The 26,098-nt window shown below is 41.5% G+C and overlaps 1 protein-coding gene across 2 annotated transcripts in view; it reads right to left on the reverse strand.

Annotated features, from left to right (window-relative positions):
• Positions 1 to 246: 246 nt before the first annotated feature.
• The window catches only part of LOC145433696 (putative ATP-dependent RNA helicase TDRD12), a 45,899-nt gene continuing 20,047 nt past the window's right edge, over positions 247 to 26,098 (reverse strand). For both annotated transcript variants that reach the window (XM_080310867.1, XM_080310866.1), the window contains 13 exons: positions 24,660 to 24,819; positions 24,448 to 24,597; positions 24,284 to 24,382; positions 23,069 to 23,235; positions 22,901 to 23,007; positions 9,616 to 9,885; positions 8,125 to 8,367; positions 4,408 to 4,619; positions 2,575 to 2,760; positions 2,007 to 2,140; positions 1,863 to 1,941; positions 626 to 746; positions 247 to 559 (listed from right to left, as the gene is read on the reverse strand). In XM_080310867.1, the coding sequence (XP_080166993.1) occupies positions 516 to 559; positions 626 to 746; positions 1,863 to 1,941; positions 2,007 to 2,140; positions 2,575 to 2,760; positions 4,408 to 4,619; positions 8,125 to 8,367; positions 9,616 to 9,885; positions 22,901 to 23,007; positions 23,069 to 23,235; positions 24,284 to 24,382; positions 24,448 to 24,597; positions 24,660 to 24,819 (1,972 nt within the window). In that variant the 3' untranslated portion in view covers positions 247 to 515. The remainder of the gene's footprint in view (positions 560 to 625; positions 747 to 1,862; positions 1,942 to 2,006; positions 2,141 to 2,574; positions 2,761 to 4,407; positions 4,620 to 8,124; positions 8,368 to 9,615; positions 9,886 to 22,900; positions 23,008 to 23,068; positions 23,236 to 24,283; positions 24,383 to 24,447; positions 24,598 to 24,659; positions 24,820 to 26,098) is intronic.

Below are 26,098 nucleotides of genomic sequence, written 5' to 3' on the forward strand. Positions count from 1 at the left end.
ACTCATTTCAAAACTTACCGCGCAGGCCATGGGTTGACCATCGCTGCCTTCTAAGTGAAGAAAATTAATAAAATAATTAAATATTAATCATTTTAATTATTATTATTAATAATTAATAAAATAATTCCGAACACCAATACATTTATTGCAATTGACATGGGGCGAAAATCCCTCTTACCAACCAAAAAGGCCACTCGAACACTGTGACCTCACTTGCGTTCTCTACATCACAAAGGATCCATGACGTTCGTCAAGTTCGAATCTATTAATTTAAAACATCACAAGACTGCGATAGTGTCACAATCCAAATCACAAATTATTAGATGGGGAGGCGCCTGCAGCCAACTGTCTATGCCACATCTCAAAGATACCAGTTAATTGTTCAAGTTCCACTGCCAATTCGGTTTCGCATAAGTAGGTATTTTGATTTATCCAAGCTCGTACATCCAGAGTGATTCCGCCATGACAAGTGGACAGAAACAGTAGTTTCAACTGAAGATCTCCAGACTTTCCCGCTACATTGTTTCCGAATCCGTGGTCGCCTCCGTGTCAGTATCAACTAAAAACAAGGCGACATTGAACAACACAAAAAGAGACTGGATATTTTATTCTGCAAGTTACGAACATTTAACAGGAATCGGTGTGAACGGACGCCTGAACGATTCGGCGTCCGTCGTATCGGTATCGATATCATTGAAACGATCGTAGTTGAAGCCTTGTTGTGGAGCGCGTGGAACAGGTTTTGGCTGATGAATGCAAAATATTATTGTAAATACCTGCCAGTACCACAGCCATTAGAACGCAGTAGCAAAATATTTTACTGGCGACAAGGCGTGGATTGATGATTGGTTTGATGTTACCTTCTTTTTCCAATCAGCAACGCTATATTATTATTCATTATCGATCTTTAACACAAAGTAACGATGGCTCGGTCATTAGATCAGACAGGCCGCAACAAAAAAAATAAAATCAGTGTGATGAATTTACATATACAGTAATCAGAAATCAAGTCCACTCCATAACCGCTTTCGTGGTTGCCATAATGCCTGGGATCAATTACAGTTGGTCATAGTCAGCATTGTTATTCAAGTAGAATTAGCATGGTGAAATTATACTCAACGAGTATCAAGTAGCGATTTCCTGACATGCTATAACTGTACTCGAGCAGAAGCATAAAATGAAAGGCCCTAAAAGCACTGACGTAGTTTTAAAATGTGGATTTGGACAAGGTGTCTCATACTTTTACTCGTATAACATAAAATGCTATTTCTGAAATTCAAAGATCCATCTTCCTGACATGCAGAATAACTGATGACACCAAAATAGAGCAATTTTCAAGAGCAGGGAGAGAAGCTCGTCGGTGTACCGACCTATTTTTAGTAATCAGCGTCTGTAATGGGCTTGGGTTTTATTTAGTCAAAAAATCAAGTAGCAAGCAGACCGATATTAGGCAGTCTGGCCGATGTGATGACCTTCTTTTAAAATTTTAGTCGGCATAAGATGGTTAAGTAGTAGTAAACCGAAACTTGGCAATACGACAGTCAGATGGAAGGTGTGACCTTTTTTTAGTGATGTCATCAACACACTTTGACGGTAACACTGAATAAGGTGCACGAGTCAGAGCTACAACGTTCAAGGAGTGCACCACTCAAAAAAGAAGAGCACTGTACGTACTAGAGTACTCTCTGGAAAAGTAGAAGTATTTCGTTACAGATCACCTCTGCATAATTGTGTTTTCTCTATCTAAAATTTTATCGATACTCTTTAGCTATCGATAAAGCCATAGTTCAAGTACAAAACTACGATGGATTTATATATTAAGCACCATGCATGGAAATAACATTCCATCACAACCAACGCACACTTTTCTTCTTCAGAGTCTTTTCCGGTTTTCTGTCTTTCTCCTTCAGAGCAGCCTCACGCAATTTTCTCTGATCAGTCCTAAGAACATTGCAAAAGGCCTGGTCAGCGAGGGCGATAACATGGGACGAAAAGCGCGCGTGTACCAATACTCCCTCGTCATGTCCAACAAATGACTGGCCTCGTCAATCACGCGAGACTCGCCCGAAAGAATGAGGTATCGCTCCAGCTCGATAATGACCTCCAGAGAACTCGTAATGGACAGTGCGTCCGCGTCCACCTGAGACAACAAAGCAGGCAACGTCAGCCAAGAGGTGTTCAGGTGTTCAAAAGTTCTTCTACTTTTAGGAAGTACACAAGCAAGTTTCGCCTACTTGCATTCCCTACTCAATTGGTTTTGTTGTTAGATTAATTCAGTTTCAACAGTTTTTACGGGAAACTGCTTACTTTTATAATTTGGATTTTTAAAAGTAGGAAGTAGTTCTGGGATAAGTTTGCATCATTATTACGAGTGTAGTTGTCATAGCAACCACGCGAAGTAGACCTGGTAACCGGATATATTATCGAAGATTGCACCTGGCTAAATAGGTGACTGGCGGGACTTTTCGTGTGCCCTTCTCAAGATTTAACGGCACAATGAGTAGAAATTTACGACACCACTTCTACTTCTTTTCAAGTTAAGACTACTTGACCGCTTCTGACAATCGAGCGCACCCTATCGTTGACGGACAGGCTTTCCACAATGGCCTGCGAAAGCTTAAACAGGATCACCGCCAGTTTCCGCGTCTCCTTTCTGTCGTCCGCTGGCAAATCGCAGGCCATCTTGACGAGCGGGACCAAGGCGACGCAATTCGCGATGGGCACGTCGTCCAATGCAAGGCTGAGGAGAGCTCCGGCTACCTTAATGTACAAAAATGCGAATATCGACACAGTACGCGAGACATGAAAAATACCAAGGGCGATGACAAAGACATAATCAGATAAGGTGATAATATGTATGTATATTGAAAACAAACCAAACATTGATTTGATAATATCCTACACGCATCAGAAACGTTGATGAGATTTTATAAGCTGGTCGATCTCAATAACCAATTTGTCAAAACTAGGAATAAGAGTCGGTTGTCCCGATTCTTAGAACAAGATGGAAATTTGAATCCGCGAACAGCGATCTGCTCATAGATATACTAATTCTACTTTTGGTTCAACTCCAGGATATACAATGCTGACATCATCATAACTATGTTAGCTTGAAATACGCTTCTACAATATATAGATAATATAAATATTTGCACACATATAGAGAACGACTCTACACAAATTGGTTTTTCCAAGTACAGCACTAAAAGAAATAAACTTGCTGGAGTGGCCAATCTAAAATCACACGTGTGATACGAATTAAATTACGCCCGCTTTGACTTTCTGTGGTGTTTAGTGGTTGAAATCTTTCAAAATGCACGGGCTTTGAAGTCGGACTGTTGCGCCAACAACGAAATAGGAAAAAAATAATAATTATCATCGTGAAATATATTGAGAAAAAGTTTAATCAAGTCCCTGCGGTAATCAAATTTTTAGTAGGCCTATGCATTTTATTAATATTTCTAACACATGTCTTGAGACTATCGCAGGCCGCACAAAACCGTGTAGCAGGCCGCGGTTTGCCCACCCCTGGTATTGACCTACTGCATCTGAAGATTTAAAAGAGGACTGCGTACTTCCAAATTCACAGGTGACAATCTACTTCTACTTCACAGTTTTCAGTCTGTTGGGCAAAACTAGGACCAGAATAGGTCTACATACTTTTTTGCTTACTTGGAAATCGCAATATCTACATGTACTCCAATAAAAGTTCACGCCACTTCTACTCGAGTACTGACGATGACCACTTTGACCAACTCTTATTACAAGTACTAATAATGGTACGAATTGTGGAAGCATAACGCATACAAGCATTATCGGGGACTCGCCCTAACCTACTCCCAAGCCTGCAATTCTCTTATCTCATCAGAACGGTCTTTTATCAGGATTTCCAGCAAACGCACTCCGAACGAACTTGACTACTTGATGCTCAAAATGCACAGAGAGAAATTGAACTAGTCACTTTTCAAAACTCACAACCAGAACTAAAACCAGAAAGAACGACCTTTAAAAAACTGCAACTAACTAAAACACAACTAACTAGATTCAATTCCGAAACTCCTCGTTACTTTTTATTTTATTGGAATCGGATCGGTTAATTGACAGTCCTGATAATGCAAATTACTGAATTGTAAATGAGCGAAGAAATATTGTCGAAGAAGAACATCACACAGCAGAACACCGGTATCACCATTTATGCCAAACGACACACGTTTTCTAGTCGTTCGGCAACTAAATTTTTTTCAAATGCGCAACTAGAATTACTTATATTCCAAAAACCGCAAATCGAACTCAAACACCAGTAGTTAGTCGACTGCCAGCTAACTAGATTCGTATTTTGTAGAAATCCGACTCGAGAAAATGGTATTGTTACGTGACCCGACAATGGAAAGCCAGAAAATTACTTACGATCAGCGCTTCCTTCACCGTTTGCGTCGCAGGCAGAACGTTGGCCAAACTGTCGATGTCACGTCTCGAGAGATCGTAGTATGATCCGACGGCAAGAACGTGCATTTCCAGCAATAACGTCATCCGCTCCGCTTCACTCAATGGCTCGTCGCAAAACTTTTCGCCGAGTTCGTCCAGTGAGAGAACGGCTTCGTCTTTATCCTCTTTGCTCTCTATACCAGATAGGAAAGGCCGCTATGCATTTTTACCATGATGTTTTGTGGCATATACACCGACTCACAATATACATACACACGGTCTGAACATATGCATACCATGAGCGCATGTGCATAAGGGTTATGACTAAAAAAAAAAAATTGCCTATAGCAGGAATTGATGAACATTTTGGTATAAATTAATAAAATTATAATCATTTTGTTCAAATCGAAAAAAATGTCCCGCACAAACTAAGTTCAATTTTCGACACTGGTCCAAATTTAGAAAGAAATTAAAAGATTTCTTTGCTACAAATTTAATCTTCAAATATATGTCCTAATGCACTTGTTGTAAAGTTCATCCATCAATTTGACTTCCCTTTCTGTTATTATGTTAGCGTCAGTGACATCTACGACGGACATATCGGACTTCCAATAGGGTTTTGAGGCACTTTATCGCTGCCGGACATTCGACCACAAAGATAGCAGCAAATAATCTCTGGTATATTCTAGAGCCCGACCGATATTGGATTTTTGGGTCGATACCGATAAAACCGATATCTCACACCTTGGCCGATAACCAGACCTGTTTATTTTTGAATAATGGGTTTTATTTTTGGAGATTCTCCAAAAATAAGATTTGAAAACATCCAAAAATAAGATTTTTTTGGATGATGTTTTCTCAAGTTTTTCAGTAAAATAAACAAGTCAGAGCGATGTAAACGACCAGAAAACTCATGAAAACACACAAAATCAGAATGTATGTGAGGGAGAGGTCACCGAAACGCTAAAACTACTTCCACTCAATCCACTTCACGTTTCTGCTGACCTTGCCCTCCCGCCCCTCCACCTTTGTACTCCTAGTTTCACAGCGCGACACATAGAGAAGACGGGAAGGCAGCTTGAGTGAGGCAAAGGGAACGGCGAAATCATACACCGCCACTTCTGTCACGATCACTTCGTCCACACGATGACGGGACTGATCTGCTGATGCTTCAGACGGCAACACAACTTGATCCAGTAGATGGAAAGTGCGCGCCCCGAGTTTGTTGTCGCTCGTTTATTGTCAATGAAGAGGGTGGCCTCTTAGTTGACTGGAAACCGTACCAAACTGCTTTAGGTTATGGACGAGAACAGTCCGGAGTGTGCACCTTCGCTGCAGTGGTTAATCCACCTGATCGCCCTCGATCGCATGGTCACGGTCTCACAGATCTGAGCACCACCGTCACGAAGCTTCATGGTCTTGACGTTCTGATCACGGAGCAGCAGAAGCTCATGCGCCTTGTCGAACGCCTTCGAGCTCTGTGTTCAGGCGAGTACTGGGACAAAGAGGACCGCCACAAGGAAGGTTTTCTGGTCAGAGGGTGTTGGGCTGTCAAGTTCAATGAGGCACGCAACTTCGTGGAGGATCAGAGGTTTCAAGCGCATTACTGACGAGCGCTTGTCAGGAGCAAAGGCTTGGAAGATTGGATAGTTTGAAGAATTAGACATTCCTTCATTTTTGGACCACTAACCTCGATGTTTCCCACAATTGCGAGGTTCGAGGCCGATATCTCGAAAATCAAGTGAGAGGGAGGGTCTCGGCCGGCGTCTCGCAATGATTGATATTCTTTAGAAGGTATTCTTCAGGCCAAAGACTAAATTTGCGAAGAATGTATTGGAAAGTTAGATCAAGATCACTGATGATATCTATGTGATGGAGGACTTGAATACATGATAATAACATACTTTTAGTGGAGTTTTTCAGTAGTAATAGGGCTCAAAACACCTTCATTTCTTATTTTTGGAGATTCTCCAAAAATAAAATTTGAAAACATCCAAAACTAAGCTATTTTTGTTATTTTTGGAGAAATCCAAAAATAAACAGGCCTGCCGATAACCCTAATACATTCAGCCGATATTCAAAAGAAGTTGGATGTATACATAAGCACATTTTCAAAGCTTCAGGGCATTTATTTGAACATCTTTACAGTCATTGTTATACTTGAACATGAAATGAACTAGAACGGCTGCATCTGGACACCCGTAAAGTGTAAGCTATATGAAATATATCATTATTCTCAGTTTAGCGGTCCAAGATTATGGTTTTCTGACTTCCTACCATCGATAATTCTTTCAAATTGTGATATCGTCTCGATATTATCGGCGAACCGATAATCAGTCGGACTCTAGTATATTCCATCTTTAGACATCTGGTTAGAATAACAGGCTTCCTGACACAAATTTGCGATGAATAAGCATGATATCTCCAGAGTTACTCTCCCTCTGGGGATTCGGAAGTACGCAATCATGGCCCTTGAGCTCCATCTCGCATTGCGTAGAGATGGAAATTTATGCCATTTGATTAGTGGTAATCTACTTTGAAAAGCGGCATGCTCTGCACAGCTCATAGATAAGCTTAAAAGCATCCTTCCATCCTCGGTTTTCTAATATTTTCATCTGAAATTCTGGCTTGGTGGAGTGTACCAAGTTTTCGTAGTGTTTTACCACATCACATTTGTTGAAGACGTTGGATTGAAGAACTCTGATATATGCTTTTAAGAATCGATAATAGGATGCTAGCAACCAATATATATAGTGGTTTATCACAATCCTTGCTCATCATTGCATTTTGCAATTCACAACAACGCCATTCTGCCGTCCAGTATCAACAGATGCTGTGTCACATGTGAAATGACATTTCAAATTTTCCAATGCATCATATTCCTCTAATCGGTTTTCTAGACTGCTGAAAATATCTTGAGTTGTTCTACTTTTGCCTTTTCGAACACCCAGTTTGATTTGTGTCAGATAAATTGAAATTATACGATAAATGCAGTTTACATCTAAAATCGAAATTAATAATTATTTATTAATTACTTAATTTTGATTATAAACAAGAACACGATAGGATTAATTTAATCTGAGCGATCACAATTTACTAAAATAATATTTTAAATATTCGCAATTGGAATTGTGTCAGTCAAATTGGGAATCAGTCGCTATATATATTATATAGTCTGTGTCTACAAAAAAAAAACTATCCTTCATACAGTGAAAACTGGAAAATTATTGTGCGGGAGGTTTTTGTTTGAACAGTCTAAAGTTTTGTGAATTTTGAAATCAGGACACAAAAGTTCATAATTTGTGACTACAGGACACACAAAATTTATAAAAAAAATCCAGTCATAACCCTAACCGGCACCTGTCCGCAGGCCAAAGGTTGTCGACCATTGGCCTAAGAAGTATGCTTGCTATTCCCAATCATACCATGTGCGGCCGGTAGTCATTGGCAGTCAGGCCTTTCATTAGATACCCTCAATCTATGGGATTGTGCGTGGTCTTCCACCGCGCCATTTCAAATTCAACTAGCTCAATTTTGCTTAGTGGGGAATTTAGGCTTGAATATTGGTCAAACGTGTCCAATCGACTAAAAGGGTTTGAAACCAGTGAGACATGGTGAAGACTAAATCGAAAGTCGTAAAAGACCCAGTGAGTTGGGATACATTGGTGACAGCAACGTGGCATTCCAAATACAACGTACCAATATTTGAGGAATTTTCTGTCTTCTCTATATGTCTAGTAGGTGCCGGTAGTCGACGAACTGCACCAGACGCTTTGTTGCTGACATCACACTGCCCAGACATCACTTCGACATCGTCCGCGTCAAGCTGGGACAGGCCAGACACGCCTCTTTTCATGGGCGCATCAAAGATACAGGCATCAGGTCGTTCAACGTCCATGACATTCCGAGTATCCTCCAAGATTTTATCTTTGTCTTCCGGTTCTAAACAATAAATTATAAGCATATACGCAATTATGAAGACAAAGTGTTGAAAGCACGAGTTTTACACAGAGCCACAGAGGAGAGACTTTCGATACACACAAACATTTATATCCCCACCACACCAACCATAAACAACCTCACCGGATTGGTACAGCGGACTAAAATATCATGGTGTCATATGCACAGATTATGAAAACCTTCACAGTTAATGATCTAGACTTGAATAATTGCAGCTCAAAATATCTAGAACAGTGGTTCCCCGACACATCGCCCCTTATCTAGCTCGACGCAAGTTTTTGCCCCCATATTTTCGGAACCGAAGAAGAGGGCATATAAAAGGGAAATTTTCCGCAACTAAATTCTGATAGCTGGTGAATTGACTACAAAAGAAGGTCATTTTTTCGAAATGTCTCCCGAAAGACTCGTCTTCACGTATAATCGGTGGAGTTCATGTTTTTTTTAGTCAACTTTCGAGGGAGATTCAAAAGAACCCGTTTTTCACGTGCCTATTAATTAAATATAGCCGTTCTAACACACTATACGATGAAATGTCTGTCTTATCGACGACAATTATGGTTTCGATACTATTTTTCACTGTGGAAACCTTGAAACCTTGATTGGCCGTATCACAGCATACGAAACATGGTACAAAGCTACGACCGTTACTCGAAATATCCCATTTCCGAAGTCATGTTCCTCCCACAATATTGTCACAAAGTGAAATGAAATCGTTACGTCGAAATGATACCAAAGTATAAGTAATGTGATGAACAACAGGCATTATATTCTTTGTGGTGGCATAAAAGGTACATATTTGAACCTTGAAATCTTATATACTGTTATTACGTCATAATCAGAGATACTCGAATACTCGACTCAAAGCATATTACGTGACTCAGAATCGAATCACTCAGGTACTCGATTTTGCCCAGCCCTACTTAGCAGTCTTTAGTCTCGAGTCATGCAAAATGACTTGAGTACAAGTCGAGTCAATACAAAAATTGACTCAAGTCAATTTACGCATTTGAAAAGATGACTCGAGTCAAGTCGAGTCACCAAAAAATCGCGACTCGAGTCAAGTCATGACTCGAGTCATTACAACCCTGATGTATGCGCTATATTCAACTGCACCACTTCAAAAACAAATTGACTATTGACTGACGGGGTCTGCTGGATCAAAAAGGTTGGAATCCAGTGATCCATACTAGACTGACACGACAGCTCCCTGATATTTCAAATACAACGCACCAGAAATTGAAGAATTCTCTTTGTTTTCCTCACAACTAGTAGGCGGCGGTAGTCGACGCATTACACCTGACTCTTTGTTGCTGACATCGCAACGCCCAGACGTCAGTTTGGCATCATCGAGTTGAAGCTTGGAAATGCAAGACGTGGGGCGTTCAACCGGTAAATCAACGTTACTAGCCTCACGTCGTTCAATGTCCTTGACATTTTCCGAATCCGAAACCGCAAGTCGGTCCGTAGTATTGTGCGAGATTTTATTTTTGTCTTCCGATTCTAAATGAAAATTCAGCGACATCAATGCGAGGTGTACAGGCAGAGTGCTGGATTCTGGAAGTCAGCGCAGTGGTCATCTGCAGAGGCTAGCCTCTCGATACGCACAAACTTTTATATGATCGTCACATCAACCTGAATCAAATTACCTTCACCGCATTGATTCAGCTAACTGGAGCATCAAGGCGTTCTATGTATAGAAAACGAGGTATTTGCATGCATCTCAATCGAATAGATCGGTGGTTCCCAAAATTTTTTAAGCTACTGCCCCCCCTGGACAACGAATAAAGTACCAACGCCCCCGACCCCCCCCCTAAATGATAAAGCGAAAGTTGTTCCGTAAATACTATAATCAACAATAATACATATGAAGCTGTTGCATATGTTATCATCATCATCATCATTATTATATTGGTTTGATATCTTAGAAGAACAATCTGAAATCTCCACGTCCGGCTATGTGAAGTTTCTGCTGTTAGTCAGAAGATTTGTCACGGCGCTGAAAGCACGTTTTAATAAATATAAGCTGGGAGCTGATGAGGAAAAATTCAACCCGACTCCAGGTAGAGTATTTCCATATGATTCAATTGTGTAAATGTATCCAGAAGGATTGATAGTAAGAGATATTGAACTTTGATGTGAGCGCAAAATTGTTCTGCAATGTAGACGGCTCTTATTCATTTCATGCTCGGAAATTTCACGGACTGTACTGATTACACTGCGCAACAATTTTGAACGAAAAATTTGTAGACTTTGGTTGTTTATGCTAATTTTGACGTGCTGATTCCAATAATGCCGCTGGTTTTCTTCTATCACGTCAAGTTTTTGCTCTACGACATATGCCCAAAATATGCAAATTTCCACGATTTTAGCCACATTACTTTTCCATACCATATAAAAATCCATACTTTTACCATATAATAAGTTATATAGCGAAGGGATCAATTGAATTATAAAGAAAAAAGATGCTGGTATCGATCTAGGCCGATGCTTTCACCCATTTTCGGTTAGAGGATGCAATCATCCGATGATATTTCACACACATATTTGATGCAAACTGGAAGATATAGCAAGAAAATTAAACATTACTTTTACTATCAGCTGTAGGTCCAATGCCCCATTCAGCTTATCCAGTGTAACTTGAAGCTCACATACGCTCGATAATTTGGATCAATATGAAGATCCTATAGTTAGCAGGCCTAATGATGAATATTTTGAAATCGAATATGATTCAGAACGTTATTGATCTGACATAAGCTTTAGGACTAGGAATAGAAATTTTCAGAACTTTTAACATCCTTACGAAGTGAGAAAAGATTCCTTGGCAAGGTGGAGAAGGTATCTCACTTTGGATCATGAGAATCAGCCTTTTCTCAGTAGGCCTGCTTTCGGTAGCTTTGTGTATTGCATTGTACTGGCATTGGCATTATACTGTTACCATGGATTACTGGAGCAGTTGGGAATCCCGATTTACAACTCAAGTGAATGGCAAATGCCTATAGGTAGCTGAAAAAGGATCCGAAAGTGTGGCATTCTCCAAAATGGCAATGTCTTAGGTGCAGTAACAATTGCACAGTCAGTTAGTCTTCGTCAATAATACAGAAGCATTGAGAATCATAGGCTCCGACTTTAAATTTTTTACGAGGTGGCGAGGTCATGTGATGTCATAATTTCTCCATATAGATGACGTCATCATCACACTAAAACGCACTTTACTACATGCCGCTGGTGTATGTGCAGTGTGCACTTGTGCAGCGTAAAACCATAGTGTCCTATATGGTGTCGACACAAGCAAATCTCACGGCTCAGTGAAATTGGTCTACGTCACACTTTCCATTTTGCTGAAGGCAATTTGAGGGTAATTTTTGACTGACTTGCCGAGCATCAAATTTGATGAAACGGGTATCAATCGAAAGCTGCGGCTGTACTCACTCAAGTAGCTAGTATAGGAACTATAGTCGGCGACATTGAAACCTAATTCCGAGAAGGCACAAGAGTGCACCCACTGAGTTCAGCGTGTTATGGACAAATGGACTGAAAACTAGATATTCACAGAAGCGAAAACGCCAATACGAGACCGTTATATGCAGGATACATAGAGAATATTATAGTTACACAGAAGTATAAATCAAATATATGTGGTTGCACTGCTGTATCAATTCTGACTCAAAAGGTCCCCGGCCACCAGAGAAACCCGAATCGCGATTTAATAACATATGAAGGTATGCAAATATTTAATCACCGTATTTCTCATGGCAATTCGGCTGTTTGCGATACAGGTGTTGCTGTAATTGAACCGGGTTTGTAATATAAAGTAGTATTGTAATATATGCTTGATTATAAAGTAACCATTGAAAATCAAGGGTATGGATTTTGAGGTATGCGAGTGATCTGCAGGTTTGAATCCGTTGGAGCTAACATATGTTAGCTGACTATTGCTTGAGTATCAAACTAGACAACTTACAGAATTATGGGTCATTAGTAGGGCGGTTTTTTTTTACCTAAAAATAATAAAATTTTGACCTAAAAAATCAAAATTTTGACTTTTTTTGACCTAAAAAAACTGAATTTTGACCAAATTTTGACCTAACGTATGCAAATTAGGTGTTTTCCCACATAATGTTAGAACTGTTCCACTTATCTTCATTTCTGGTTGGAACTGACTGTCCTAACGAAGTAGTTTGGCCTGAAAAACGTTTTTGGCTTAGAAACAGGCAACTTTTTACACGAAAAAAACAACATTTTAACGAAATCTGGCCCCATGAAGAATTCCAGTGGTTACAAAATGTATTATGGTAGAAATAATTAAAATATTTTGGAGTACAACGAAAGATACTTTTCTACATTCTTGGGTAGAAAGAGCACGTCCTTACTAAGAAGCTTGCCAAGGACGTTCAACAGCAGGAGTTGTTGGCTGACAACACTCAAGTTGTGCGTATACTGCTGGTGCTGGTGACACACCGTGTTGCTTCATTCTGACAATGTTGCCTACATCACAATTTTTCATCATGCGCTTCTTAATGTAAGAATGATGCAATGCACAAGAAGTCTATCTGCATTTAGGATATTGCGGTACGTTGACCATAACACCAGACGATTAGCCGTTTACAACGGTAGGCCTATAAAATAGGCTAAAAGCGGTAAAATATCAAATTATAAGTTCACCGACAGTGCAAAATCTACAATACAAACAAAATGCAGACGTCAAAATTTTTTTGACTTTACGAAAAATTTTGACGAATTTTGACCTAACGCTACAATTGTGACAAAATTTTGACAAATTTTGACATGTCAAAAAAAAACCGCCCTAGTTATTAGCGTAAATTTGGACCCTGAAACTCGCACTATATTTGTCCTGTAGAAGCAACATCAGTTCAAATCAACCAAATATAACAGTGCAAATGTTTATTTGAAGTCTATTGATTTACTTTCGACTGCTTGTGGTTTTTGAAACGATTTATGCAATAAAAATAAAATATTAAAAGTAGTGGTATTATGCGGGTTATGAGACAATGTGGTGGGTGCCTAACCCAAAATCTTGACGTGATAGAGAAAAACGGAAGTGATTTTTGAATTCAGAGCCCAAAAGTAAGTCAAAATCAATTGTCTGATCAAAGTCAACAAAAATTGTGTTGACCAGTGTTATCCTATCCAAAAATGAACTTTTCTGATTGGAATATATTCTGAAATCAGATCAGACATGGGGTAATCGCGATTAGTAATCGTAATCGATTACGACGATTACAGCATTTTCAAGTAATCGTAATCGCAATCGATTACATTCGAAAAAAATCCAAAGTAATCGTAATCGTAATCGACTACTTCGCATATTTAATCGATTGTTTTGTGAAAGAAAGATTACTTTTTATTTGTACAATGAATATGACAAATCCGAACATTCGAGAACAAGGAAGAGATATTATACTAGGTTATTGATAACAATCGGTTGATTTTCGAACGCCACTGCTCATTATTACGTCAGAAATATTAGCTTTGCTCGTCCTTGCGAAAGAAGTATCCACACGTAGTAAATATATATTCGATGTACATTGTTGTGTGATTGTTAGAACAGTGTATGCCATGCTGTATATCAGGTTATCAATACACTCCAGACGCCACTACCTCGCAGCAAGATAATAATCACCACTCTGCCTAGTTTCAAATAGTAACTCATGTATTGATGTTTGGTTATGCTTATAGTTAAACGCAGTTTGACCGTTGCTGCTTGGCGAGCAGTAGGCCTGTCTATGGAGTGTACGTATGTATTGCACGTACACCGGACAAAGATTTGAAGTTTTGTACTCGTCAAATAAAACATTACGCTGCGTTTATATATCATAACCGAGCCGTTCTTTGCCGTTTCTTTTAACGGTATAACCGGCAGCTTGCAGTATCTGTATTAAGTGGAAGGTAGAATTTTAAGTTCACTTTATCTTATCCTCATATGAATACTTCAAACGGGCGCAATCGTTATTTCACAATTCTTCACTCGACATTTATACCTGCCGCCATAGCCCCCCGCTTATGCACCATGTAAGCGTGGGCATAGGCGCCGAACGCTAATTTTCCTTAGGCATGCGAGTTCGATGACGTCACAAAGGAATGACGTCATGATCCGACGGAATTGATATTTAGGGATAATATAGCATCAATTCATGAGGGTTAAGTGCCTGCATAAATGCCGATTATGCAATATCTGCGTGTTAACAAACTTGCGCGTATGATAAGCTTGTCAACGAGTCCGGAAGTGCTGTCAATTAGCGAGTCCCTGATCGCTAGCGAACAATTAAATACGCCGCTTATCAACGCGTATTACGTAACCTCGGCGACGATTTGCGCAAGGCAAAATGTCAGAGTTGTTATGGAATCTGTTCTATAATGGCACTGATTTCAGGTTGTTCCAACCTTTCCCGTCTTTTACAACTCAAGCCTTGACAGTTGACACACATCTTCTGATGATTATGTTTAGGTATTAGCGGGATTCACTTACGCATGCACGGCGCACTCACAATCGCACATGTCTGCGGACATTCGATGTCATTCAGGTTAGCGATGCCGCTCTTTAATTACAATCGCTAACCAACAAACACCTAACGGCATTGTCACCAAGCCATCGAAAGATTGGAGCTAGCGCATGCTAGGCTCGAGAGATGGGAGCCAACGCATGCCTGGCTCTAGACGCGATAGTTAGCCAGCGATGATATCTTTCGTACCAGGCCTGTTGCAGATGCGATTGTGTAGGCAAGCGATAATATCGTGTGCGCCAATGCAGATGCGAATGTGCAGGCAGCGATGGCACCGGGCTTACTGCTGATGTGATTGTTCATTATGCTCAAGCGAGTGAAACTAGGCTTGTAGGAGACGCGATAAAGCAGGCAAGCGCCCCAAGCAATGATTGCCGAACGCACGGCAATCAGTGACACAATTTCGCGCTCATCTCAGCGGGAGATCGTGTCGCGTTACATTGTGCACAGACATATCTCGTTAATTGGCAACGCGATTGTAGCTAATTGGCCGCGCGCAACGGGTTACCTCGCTCACATAAGCGGTAGTAGGTAATGTCGTAAACGGAAATACATTGCGATTCGTTCTAAATAACACAATCGGGGATTATGCCGATTCATGTCGAACCGAATTCTAGGCATGCCGCATGCCTAAAAAAATGTCTAGGCATGCCTGGCATGCCTTGCATGCCCAGGTTCGGCGCCTATGAGCGTGGGTTGTAGGTACAATCAGAACCAAAACAGCAATTCGTCCCCCACTCCAAACGTTGGTATTGGTAAGGTTGTAACCAGGGCCGTAACAGCACTTCGTCAGGCCCCCCCCAAAACGTTGGCCTTGGGCCCCCCATGGGGTGATAACCCTAACTTCTGGGGGGCTTCGCCCCCCAGACCCCCCTTTGGCTAGACGCTTTTTGACGCTATTTCACATCTCCACTGGGTGTCCTTAGATCAGACGGCTTTTCCCGCCTAGTCGCGCGAAGCGCGAAAAATTTCAGTAATTCAAGAATGTAATCGGGCGATCTGATCGGGAATTACATATATATTGCTATAAATTTTGATCCTCTTTCTGCTCACGTACTCTATACTTTATCACCCAGAGAGCAGGACGACGATGAGAATTGTACATTGGATCGCAGCGGGCCGTAACAGCACTTCATCAGCCCCTCCAAAAAAAATGTTGGTCTTGGGCCTGCTATATCAAAAATATAGAATCGCTCTAACGTACTAAACTAAAAGACGCACACGATTTCAAATTGGTATTTCTTCACTGGCATATATTTTTTCCTGTTGGATGGTATTTGTCTTCTGAGGTTCGGATTGCCAAGACAGGAACATATGGCGCCAGTCATTTAGGCGCCTATGGACAATTAAACCTATTATTTGGTACATATAACGAAGTTTTCGGTCTGCGTGAGGGCAGTCCGTTTCGGCCAAGCTTTTCGCACTGCCGATCGTTCTGGTACACTTCTTGGAGTCGCATGTAATAAGTCCTAAATCATTATATATCTTGGTGCGTAGTGGCGTGTTAATGGCCAACGCCGATATGTCCATTTCTATAAATCTTGCGTGTTTTTTCTTGGGGAAGAGTATACCAAATAATGAAGATATTTGGCAGCTTTAAATCGCGCGCAGCGCAAAAAATTTTGGAAAAAATTGCATAAATTTTCAAAAAATACTCTATAATTTATGCTAATTCACGAAATAATTTGGGGCCCCCTTCGAGCTCGGGCCCCCCCCAATTGGGGGGTTTGGGGTGCGGCAGTTACGGTGCTGGTTGTAACGTAGGGTTACCATATTTTTGTGTAGCAAATTCCGGACACTCTTTAGCGCCCACTAGCGGATTTAAAAATGAGGTATTACACATTGAGTGTCAATATGACGTCACACGAGCAAAGTATTGCCAAACGACTGTATACAGGAATGGAGTGGGACACATAGGTCATGAATTGGGCCCTCTGAAATGTGAGCTCTGGTGATTGCTACTTGCTATGGTGTGCAATAGATTTCTCCACTGGCCGGATGAAATCGTCTGGCGGGCCGTGTTTGGCCCGTCTGGATTGTGTTTGACAGCCCTGCTATCTACTGTTAGGTCGGTGCGGCTATCTGATTGTGTGTTTTTATTTAATCAGGTCCGAAACAACATTTTTTCCGCCCCCTTCCGCCCAAAAAAAGAGCACTGATCTCTAACCCAGCATAGGGTAATCGATGTAACTTTTTGGACAATTACTATATGCATTTGACTGTGAAATTTTATGAATGAATTCTTCAATAATATTGATTCTCCCATTAGGCTACCATAAAATGCACCAGCAGGTTGCACATCCGGTGATTTCTAACCTTTAATAGTCGCGACCTCATTTCAAACTTTAAAATGTTCCGTGTCCCAGCTAAAAACTTGATAAGCTGATCGCTAAAAAATTTTAACTTGCCCAAACTTACTCCCGGCTTACGACGGTGATTACGTCCAACATCATCGCGATCCCCAGATAAAGGTAAACGACCCCAAGATTTGGAACCACTATCTGTGACTAAAGCATCTAATCGGCGTTGACCAACTCTAGTACTATACCGTTTGCTTATAATTGCGATTACCATTGGACTTATTTCAGTAAATGATGGTAATTTATATTTATTTTGATTGCATTTTTTGGCGAAAGTGGTGCCTGGTGCCCACACTAATATCAATATACGTGTTATTACCTCGCGCGCAACGCGAAGAAGAATTTAGAATATCATAAATCTGCTTGAAAAAATATTGTTTATGTTGATTTACGAAAAAGAAATTCCTCCCGGACGCAGATTTTTCAGCGAAATTCCGGACATGTCCGGGAAATTCCGGACGTATGGCAACCCTATTGTAACCAAGTTACAATGTTCCGAGTCGCAAGTCAATCTCACTTTTATAGTTATGACTCGAGTCAAGTCTATTCATTTTCAATTCCCCCCCGAGTCAAGTGCGAGTCCAAGTCAGCTAGTATAGGGTCGAGTCTGAGTCATATTTTTTAACTCGAGTACGAGTCCAAGTCGTTATGTTCACAGATCAGTTTTCTGATCAATCCGGCTCAACCCACTTTTTTCAACTCTGCGCGAGGGATATAGAATGGCTCGCGTTCATAATATCGTATTTTTCATCAAGTTTCACAGTTTACGGCCCCATTTCCAAGTATCAGGACTGATAGACGAAATACAAATAATGTGGTAACGTTACTATTCTTCGAAGTTACATGGAATGTCTGTATTGGCCGTTCTAGTCTCGAGTCATGCAAAATGACTCGAGTACAAGTCGAGGTAATACAAAAAATAACTCGAGTCAAGTGTAGTCACCAAAACATCGCGACTCGAGTCGAGTCATGACTCGAGTCATTACAACCCTGGGTATTGGGGCCCCATAGGGTGGTCAGTTTTCAAGTTGATGAGGGAATTTCGTCAATAATATTGGTATTTGCATTATCTTGCTATTCATTCAGATTTACCGGTAGAGCTGGGGGCAAGTAATTCATAATTGTAACATCTGGTATGTTGTTTTAATTTCATTATTGTATGCTGTTAATTCGTGACCTCCCGTCTTTTATATAATCAAAAGATACTGTAGTCGCCCAAACGTAGCAGACTAAAAGAAAAACTTTCGTGAGACGCACACACAAATTGCCATATCTTCATTCCTCTGTGAGTGCCCCGGGTGACATTTGCATTGTTGGGGCTCTGATTGGAAGGACCGGACTATTCGTCACGCCCACACAGCGCGGCTACTTACAATGGACACATACCCAACGTTTTGGCCAAGGTCATTCTTTGGTAGCACACTTTGTGGAGTTGCATGTTGGCCGAAATTGCTTACGTCTTTTGGTGTGTCGTGGCGGGGTAATGACCGCCACTGAAATGCCTATTCCTATAAATTTGCATGCTTTTTTTCTTGAGGGGGAGAGGTATGCATTTCAAAATCAAGCTATTTAGAGACATTAAATCCCGAAGCTGAAGAAAATTTTCAAGTTAATTAACTCTCTTAAAAATATGTTGATTTACAAAATACTTTTGAGTCCCCTTAGAGCTCGCTTCCGGTCCTATTGGGGAGTTTGGGGTGTGGCAGTTACGGACCTGGCAAGAATGCAAATCGTTGGGTGCAACGGATAGTCCTGCATAGAGGTGGGCGATGGGTGCATTATGACGTAACAAGCAAATGACGTATGATTTATAAAGAAAGTTGTTATCTCATTAGACCTTTTCATCGCAAGCCTTATTTATATTGTCTTCCAATATCTCTTCTGAAATTAGTTCTAAGAAGTAAAACAAATGTAATCGGGAGTAATCGTGATTACTTTTGAAAAGTAATCGTAATCGTAATCGACTACTTCCTGATTTGGCTGTAATCGTAATCGTAATCGTAATCGCGGGATTCACGAGTAATCGTAATCGCAATCGATTACATTCGTCAAGTAATCACCCCATGTCTGAATCAGATTACCATAAATCCTTGCGCAGTTTTTCGAGATGATGGCTGTATGCTACTACGTCAAAATTAGATGGGCCTATGCGAGCAGGACCGTTACCAAGCCCGGGCAAGCTTGAGAATTGGAAATCTCTCTGATCCATCATGGGCTTATTACTGAATCCAGATAGCGGCATTTTCATCTTGATCAGATTACATCAGGGGTGGGCAAACTTTTGAGCTCGCTGGCCGCATTCAACATCTGAATCCATTCGCGGGCCACGCTATATAAAATGGGGATTATAAACCAAAACGCAATATTGATATTTGATTATATAGTGAGGACATGGAGATAATAAATGTGCATATTTAAAACAAACCAAGCATTGCTTTGATGATTTCGTACACGCGTCAGAAACATATATATATATATGTAGTACTATATTGGCGAGATTTCATAGGCTGGCAAACCTCAATCACCAATTTATCAAAACTATTTCCAAATTCTACTTTTGGTGCAGTTCCAGGACACACAATGCTGACAGCATCATAACCATATTAGCTTCAAACACGCTTCTACTATGTGTAGATAAAATATAAATACATCAATTCTACGCATACAGACAACGAATCTACCTAAGGCACGCCCGTATCGTTTTTTATAGGCACATCACTAAAATAATTAAAAAGGGAGTGGCCAATCTGAAATCCCACTCGTGATCCAAATTATGCCAATCTCGTTGCAGCTATCCCGCTATGATATTAGGTATTTACTAGAGCCCGACCGATTATCGGCTCGCCGATAATATCGAGTCGATATCACGCTTGGAGAGAAATATCGGTATCGGCCATTGAAGGTAACAAAATATCGGCCATTTTCGTGACGTCACAACATGGTGGCAGGGAGTCAGAGAAGTCGATAGAAGACGTGAGGACGGTAAATTATAAAAATAAATGGCTGCATATAATGCATACTGCATACAGGCAGTAGGCGTGCCTATCTGAAAAATATTTTAGATAACTAACCACCGTTATGCCCCACTGACTTCGTGGGAATCCCCCTGCAGTAATCGATCGATCACCATGAAGACAGAGAGCAGCTGGATGGATAGTTGTCTGCAGAAGATTTCAATCAGTAAGAGAAATGAGAACTTTAATCATGCTGGACTGACCCTCGTGATGAAAAGAGAAAAGCGTCGCGTCGAAACGTTTCTCTGAAGATAGTGCTATTGGTTCCGTACCAAGACCAACAGAGCTATTTATACCAGTAATGTATGAAGTCGTCTGACTGAGGCCTGCGGGGCCACCATGATAGGAAATATGCGAGCATAGAGGCCAGAGGGAAAGAAAATCAAGCAAGCGTGGAGTAAAGCCAATAATTGATACGAAAATATTTGATTCCATGATGACATTGGCCAATTATTATTGATCAATTGATTGTTGAAATGCTGGTTATGGTCAAGGCAAGGGGATGTGTGGAGCAGTTGCAGACGTGAACAATTTCAGTTGATTTGCCCATCCTCTTCAGCTATTTGTTAATGATGTGCTTAAGGCTCCAGGTGCACTGCCAGAAGAATATCAATATTTAGTGAAACCTTGAAGGAAAGATCCCCTGCAAGTGCAAGGGAGCGGTGGAACCGAAATGAAGAAAGATTTCCAATTCTTGCTGTGCCACTAACTATGGTACCAAGTGAAAGACTGCCCACTGTGTTAAGTACTATATACATCATTTATGGAAGACCACAGAAGCTCACTCCTTGGAGAAAGGGCCGAGAAATTGTGCTTCGTGAACTGTAATCTGCAACTGCTGGATTGGTGATTTTGTGATATATTTTTATAGCCCCTAAATCATTTATTTCATGTTCAAGCATATCATTGGCTGTAAAGTTGTTGAAATAAATGCTCTGAGGTGTTAAATATGGGCCTTGAGCTAGATTCCACATCTTTTGAATATCGGCTGAATATATCGGGGTTATCGGTGGAGGTACTGGATATCGGTCTTATCGGTATCGGCTCAGAAATCCAATATCGGTCGGGCTCTAGTATTTACCTTAAATCAGTGGTTCTCAAACTTTCTAAGACACGCCCCCTCCCCCTTATGAAGATGGAAGATTTCGCGCCCCCTTATCGTCATATCACAAAACGCAACCAGGATGCTAGCAAATCTAACGACTTGTTTGATGGCATGGAAGGTTACGACTGTGAATGAGAGATTTTAAAATATGTAATTCAGACTAAATACAGAGCAATAACTATAAATTGGTTATAACTCGCGCAGTGCGCGAAAAACTTTTTCAGTTGAGCCCAGTATCGCGCCCCCTTCAGGTCCTTTCACGCCCCTAAGAGGCGCGCCCACCAGTTTCAGAACCACTGTTACAGAATTATCATGGTAAAATATACTAAAAAAAAGTTAATCAAGTCTCTGCATTAATTCGATTTTTAGTACACAATTTATCAATATTTAAAAAAGTTTCTTCAGACTCTCGCGGGCCGCACAAAACGGTGTGGAGGGCCGCATGCGGCCCGCGGGCCGTAGTTTGCCCACCCCTGGATTACATTATTACCAAAAAAGGATAAATTCGACTCGTAAAACTTGATGAATAGCCTATGTCCGTCAATTATCAGCATTATCTTTTTCTCGCAATCGAACTATTGTGGGACAGGGTCGCATCAGTGTGAGAATTTTACGACAGTTTGAAACAGAGTAAAATTGCGGAAGGCAGTTCTCTTCAAAGCCATCGCACCTAACTGCAATATAAGTGTTCAAATACATCGTAGTTCTCACCACCCAATATATCACGCTTTCCGTGATTCTGCAGGCTGCTGAATCAGTCCATTGATGGGCAGGACACATATTGTCAAGTAACAATCGAATTTCCCGGTACAGCTACTTGAACAGACCGACGCCTGGATTGACCATAAATTGCCTTGATATAACCGATTTTGCTGTTTTTACTGCATATTTAGTGGTTTTCTTCATCAATCGTTTAAACACTATGCAGCAGTAGCCCGTTAAACCTCCACAGCCCCCATTTGCTCTCAGCGCCCCCCTACCGCCAACTTGTAGCCAGCGCCCCCCCAATCGCCCATTTCGTCGCCAGCGCCCCCTTCACGCTCGCTAACGTCCTCAGGGGGGCACTGGCACCCACTATGAATAGATCTAAAACCAGGTAACGTTTCGCAGAACGGCAATAGCCTAAAAATGTAAACTTGCCAATCACAATCATACCTTGTGAAACCGTCATAATATCCGCAAGACATGCATTAAAAGATTAGGTACCCTACAGCAATTGGATTATGTGCAACAGGACTGTTCATAAGTAACTTTTTTCCAATTTCAACTGGCACCGTGAATAAATTGTTAGGATGCTCAAAATACCAACACCGAACTCCAACTACTAGCATAGCATCAGAAAACTTTCAATTTGAATTGAAATCGAAATTGAAATTGTTCCGAGTCTACTGGTGGGAATTGTGCCAAATTTGGTGGGCAGGGCTGTTGTAGGCAACTGAACAATTAATCAAAGTGACGGTGAAATTTGGAAAGACAAGTTTAGTTGAACAACTTCCAATTTCAATATGAACTTACTCGATTTCATTTCGCTTGGAGCTGGAGGAAATACCTTCGCGCGTTGCGTTTCATGCTCTCCCTCTATCGAGACGGCTCCAATTTCGCCGGAGATGAAATCCGTCAGCCTTTGAAGACACGCACACACTTCAGGCGATCAAGCCGCAAAAAGTGGCGACAAACACCTACATTTTGACTTGAGCCGGGTGCTTCTGAGCGTACTTCAATTTCAACAGCTCCTGCGCCACGTTGAAGTCGGTGAGGGTGACTTTCGCGATCGGCAGCTTGGACCTTATGACGGCGGGTGACAGCCACATCGTGTGGCCAAGCGTGGCCACAACGATGCCTTCCAAATCCTGCGGAAAAGGAATCAAACATGAGGACGTAAAGACGTGTCCCTACGTCAAACATTTCATGACTTCTTTGTCTGTGATGAAGTGGGTTAGGATTCAGAATTTTATTCCGCCTACTCATTGACGAAGAAAGCAGACACTTGGAGGCGTACCACACGCCAATTTGGCTTCAAAATGATTTGTTGTAAGTGACCGCCTGACAGGCCGTAGCTTGCCATATATTTTTTAAATGTTCAAGCGTGTTCGGTAAACCCAGGGCCTATGCTAGTGTGCTAATCACATTTCTGAGAAGTCAGCATAAGCCAGTGGATCTTAACCAGGGTTCACTGGCGGTCAAGACACACCAAACTCATACAGCATAAGTCCCGCTGATTTGTGGTGAATAGTCATTATAATCTTCTAGTTTTGCATGAAGATCGTGAATTAATTGTTTGTTGATTAACAGTTAATTTTGTGCACCAGTATTCTATAGTAATATACTAGACACGATTTTCTGATGACTCGACTTGACTCTGACTCGAGTCATTTTCTCAAAATACGGAAATGACTCGACTCGATTCAATCTGTGTATTGGACTCGAGTCATTGCGCATGACTCGAGACTCAGACGACCAATACCAACATTTTAGAAAAGTAACCACACTATTTGGATTTCGTCTATTGGTACTGGCACTTGAGAATGCGACCAGAAACTGCTGAAAGTGACGAAAATTAGTATATTATAAATGTGAGCCATTCGATATCACCAAACACAGTTATAAAAAGTGGGTTTACCAAGACTAACTGGAAACTGAGCAGTCAACAGAATGACTTGGACTCAAGTCATAATACCATGAGTCAGACTTGACCCTCTGCTCTCTGACTTAGACTAGGACTTGACTCGGTGGTGAATTGAAAATGACTCGACTTGACCCGAGTCAAAACTATAAACGTGAGATTGATTTGTGAAGAAGGGCCTGAAGAGGTAGATTTTGTATTTCTGACTATGTAAAATTAGTGGTTCGCCAGGGGGGTAAAGGTTACGAACCACTGGCTTAAGACACCCGAGATACCTTATTAAACAGATTCTCGTGGACCATCTCGTCGGCTTGCGGTAGCCACTTGCAGTCCCGGTCGTTCGGACGCACCCCACAAACCCGGATTTCGACCGCCTGCAAAACGTACATCTTGGTCTCGCGTGTCACACTGTTAAAGTCAAAACAGTTCTCTAGCCTACCTGACGCGGAATCGAACGCAAGCTTTCCGGTAGGGTGACCAGCTCGTCGCACCGGACCACCCGCACCTTGCCCGTGTCAATGTACTTCACGCAGGTCTTCCTCACTTTTGCCGGCGAGGTCCAGCACACAAAGGTCTTGGCCGGATCGTGCTGAAAGAAGACAAAGTGAAAAACAGCGACAGCAAATCGAGTGGCGCAAAACGGATACCAACCGTAAAGTTTGCAATCGTGACTTCTTTGCCGTCTCTCTTGTTTGGCGCATACGATTTCTTGAGTCGAAGCGGCACGACCCTTTCGTTGGATTTGACGGTGGCGTACACGATGCCGGGAATTGGATCCGACGAGAGCGCAGCTTTCACTTTGTCCGCAGACCTTCGACAAAACATAATCATGTTTGGTGATACGACTGCGCATAGGCGCCGACTTTTATTTTTGCATGGGGTGGCGGCAGGTGCGTAGTCAGGGGGGTGTCGAAACCCCCTCCTCTTAAAACGCAAAACCCCGTACCTTTGAAATGACCATTCTGACGCTAATGTTTAGTTGCAATTAGGGTTGGATTATCCGGATAACGGTTAACCGCAGGTTTTTTTATTATCCGATATCCGGATATAAATCTGCCGGTTAACCAGATAAAATAGTATCATTAATAATGCGTTTTATACTTTTAGGGAGCTTCAATAAGTCGTATTATCAGTGTTGCGCGCGGATAATTAGCGAGAAGCGTGTCGCCAGTTAGCGAGATACGTCAATGCACTGTGTAACGCGACGCAATCTGCCGCTGAGAAGATCGCCAAATTAGGACATTGATTGCAGCAAGCTCGGCTATCGTTGCTGGCCTGATTTTTCGAGTCTTCAACAAGCCTGTAGTTCTGCTGGCAGAATCACGTGTAATAGGCTCTGTGGACATTATACTATCGCTGGCCTGCATAATCGCATCTGCATTGGCTTGGTGCTCACGATATTATCGCCGGCCTACACAGTCGCATCTGCAATAGGCATGGTACGAACGATATCATCGCGGGCGTAACCTTCGAGTCTCAGACCTGGCGTGCGTTGGCTCCTATCTCTTGGTGGCTTGAAGACAATATGCCGCTAAGACTATTATGATCAGCGATTGTGATTAATGAGCGACATCGCGAAACAGAATGACATCGAATGTTCGCATTTCGCAAACATGTTCCTGCGTGCAAGCGTAATTGATTTACGCTAACACTAAATTTGAAAAAAATCGAAACCCCCTCGTTTTATTCAAAACATCCCTTCATTTTTCGGCTGGCTACGGGCCTGATCATGTGAATTTCTCAGGGGGGAATTAAAGCGAGCTATTATGTCGGCCTCAATTCCAGTATCAGCTGCTCGTCCTTCCAGTACTCGACACCTAAACAGAAGAACGGGCAAAAAGGAAGCGCTGCTTACTATATTTAGCCCAATTTCTGGAAGCAGAAAGGGCATTTAATATGTGTGGACTCTTTGTTACAAAACTCCGACGCGATCTCTTGCTGATATGATTGCAAAATTAGGTCAATGTCAATGCGCGCATCCAATCAGTAGTTATCCTTACCGCCAACGCAATGGGTTTTTACTTAGTATTGAGTAGCTCACATCTCGACAAGTGGTTGCTGATTAAAACATCGATTTTGACTGCATTGCT

The sequence above is a fragment of the Botryllus schlosseri genome, chromosome 2, assembly GCF_051294905.1.
Source record: "Botryllus schlosseri isolate E-star chromosome 2, Bs_hap1, whole genome shotgun sequence".
NCBI classification, from domain to species: Eukaryota; Metazoa; Chordata; class Ascidiacea; order Stolidobranchia; family Styelidae; genus Botryllus; species Botryllus schlosseri.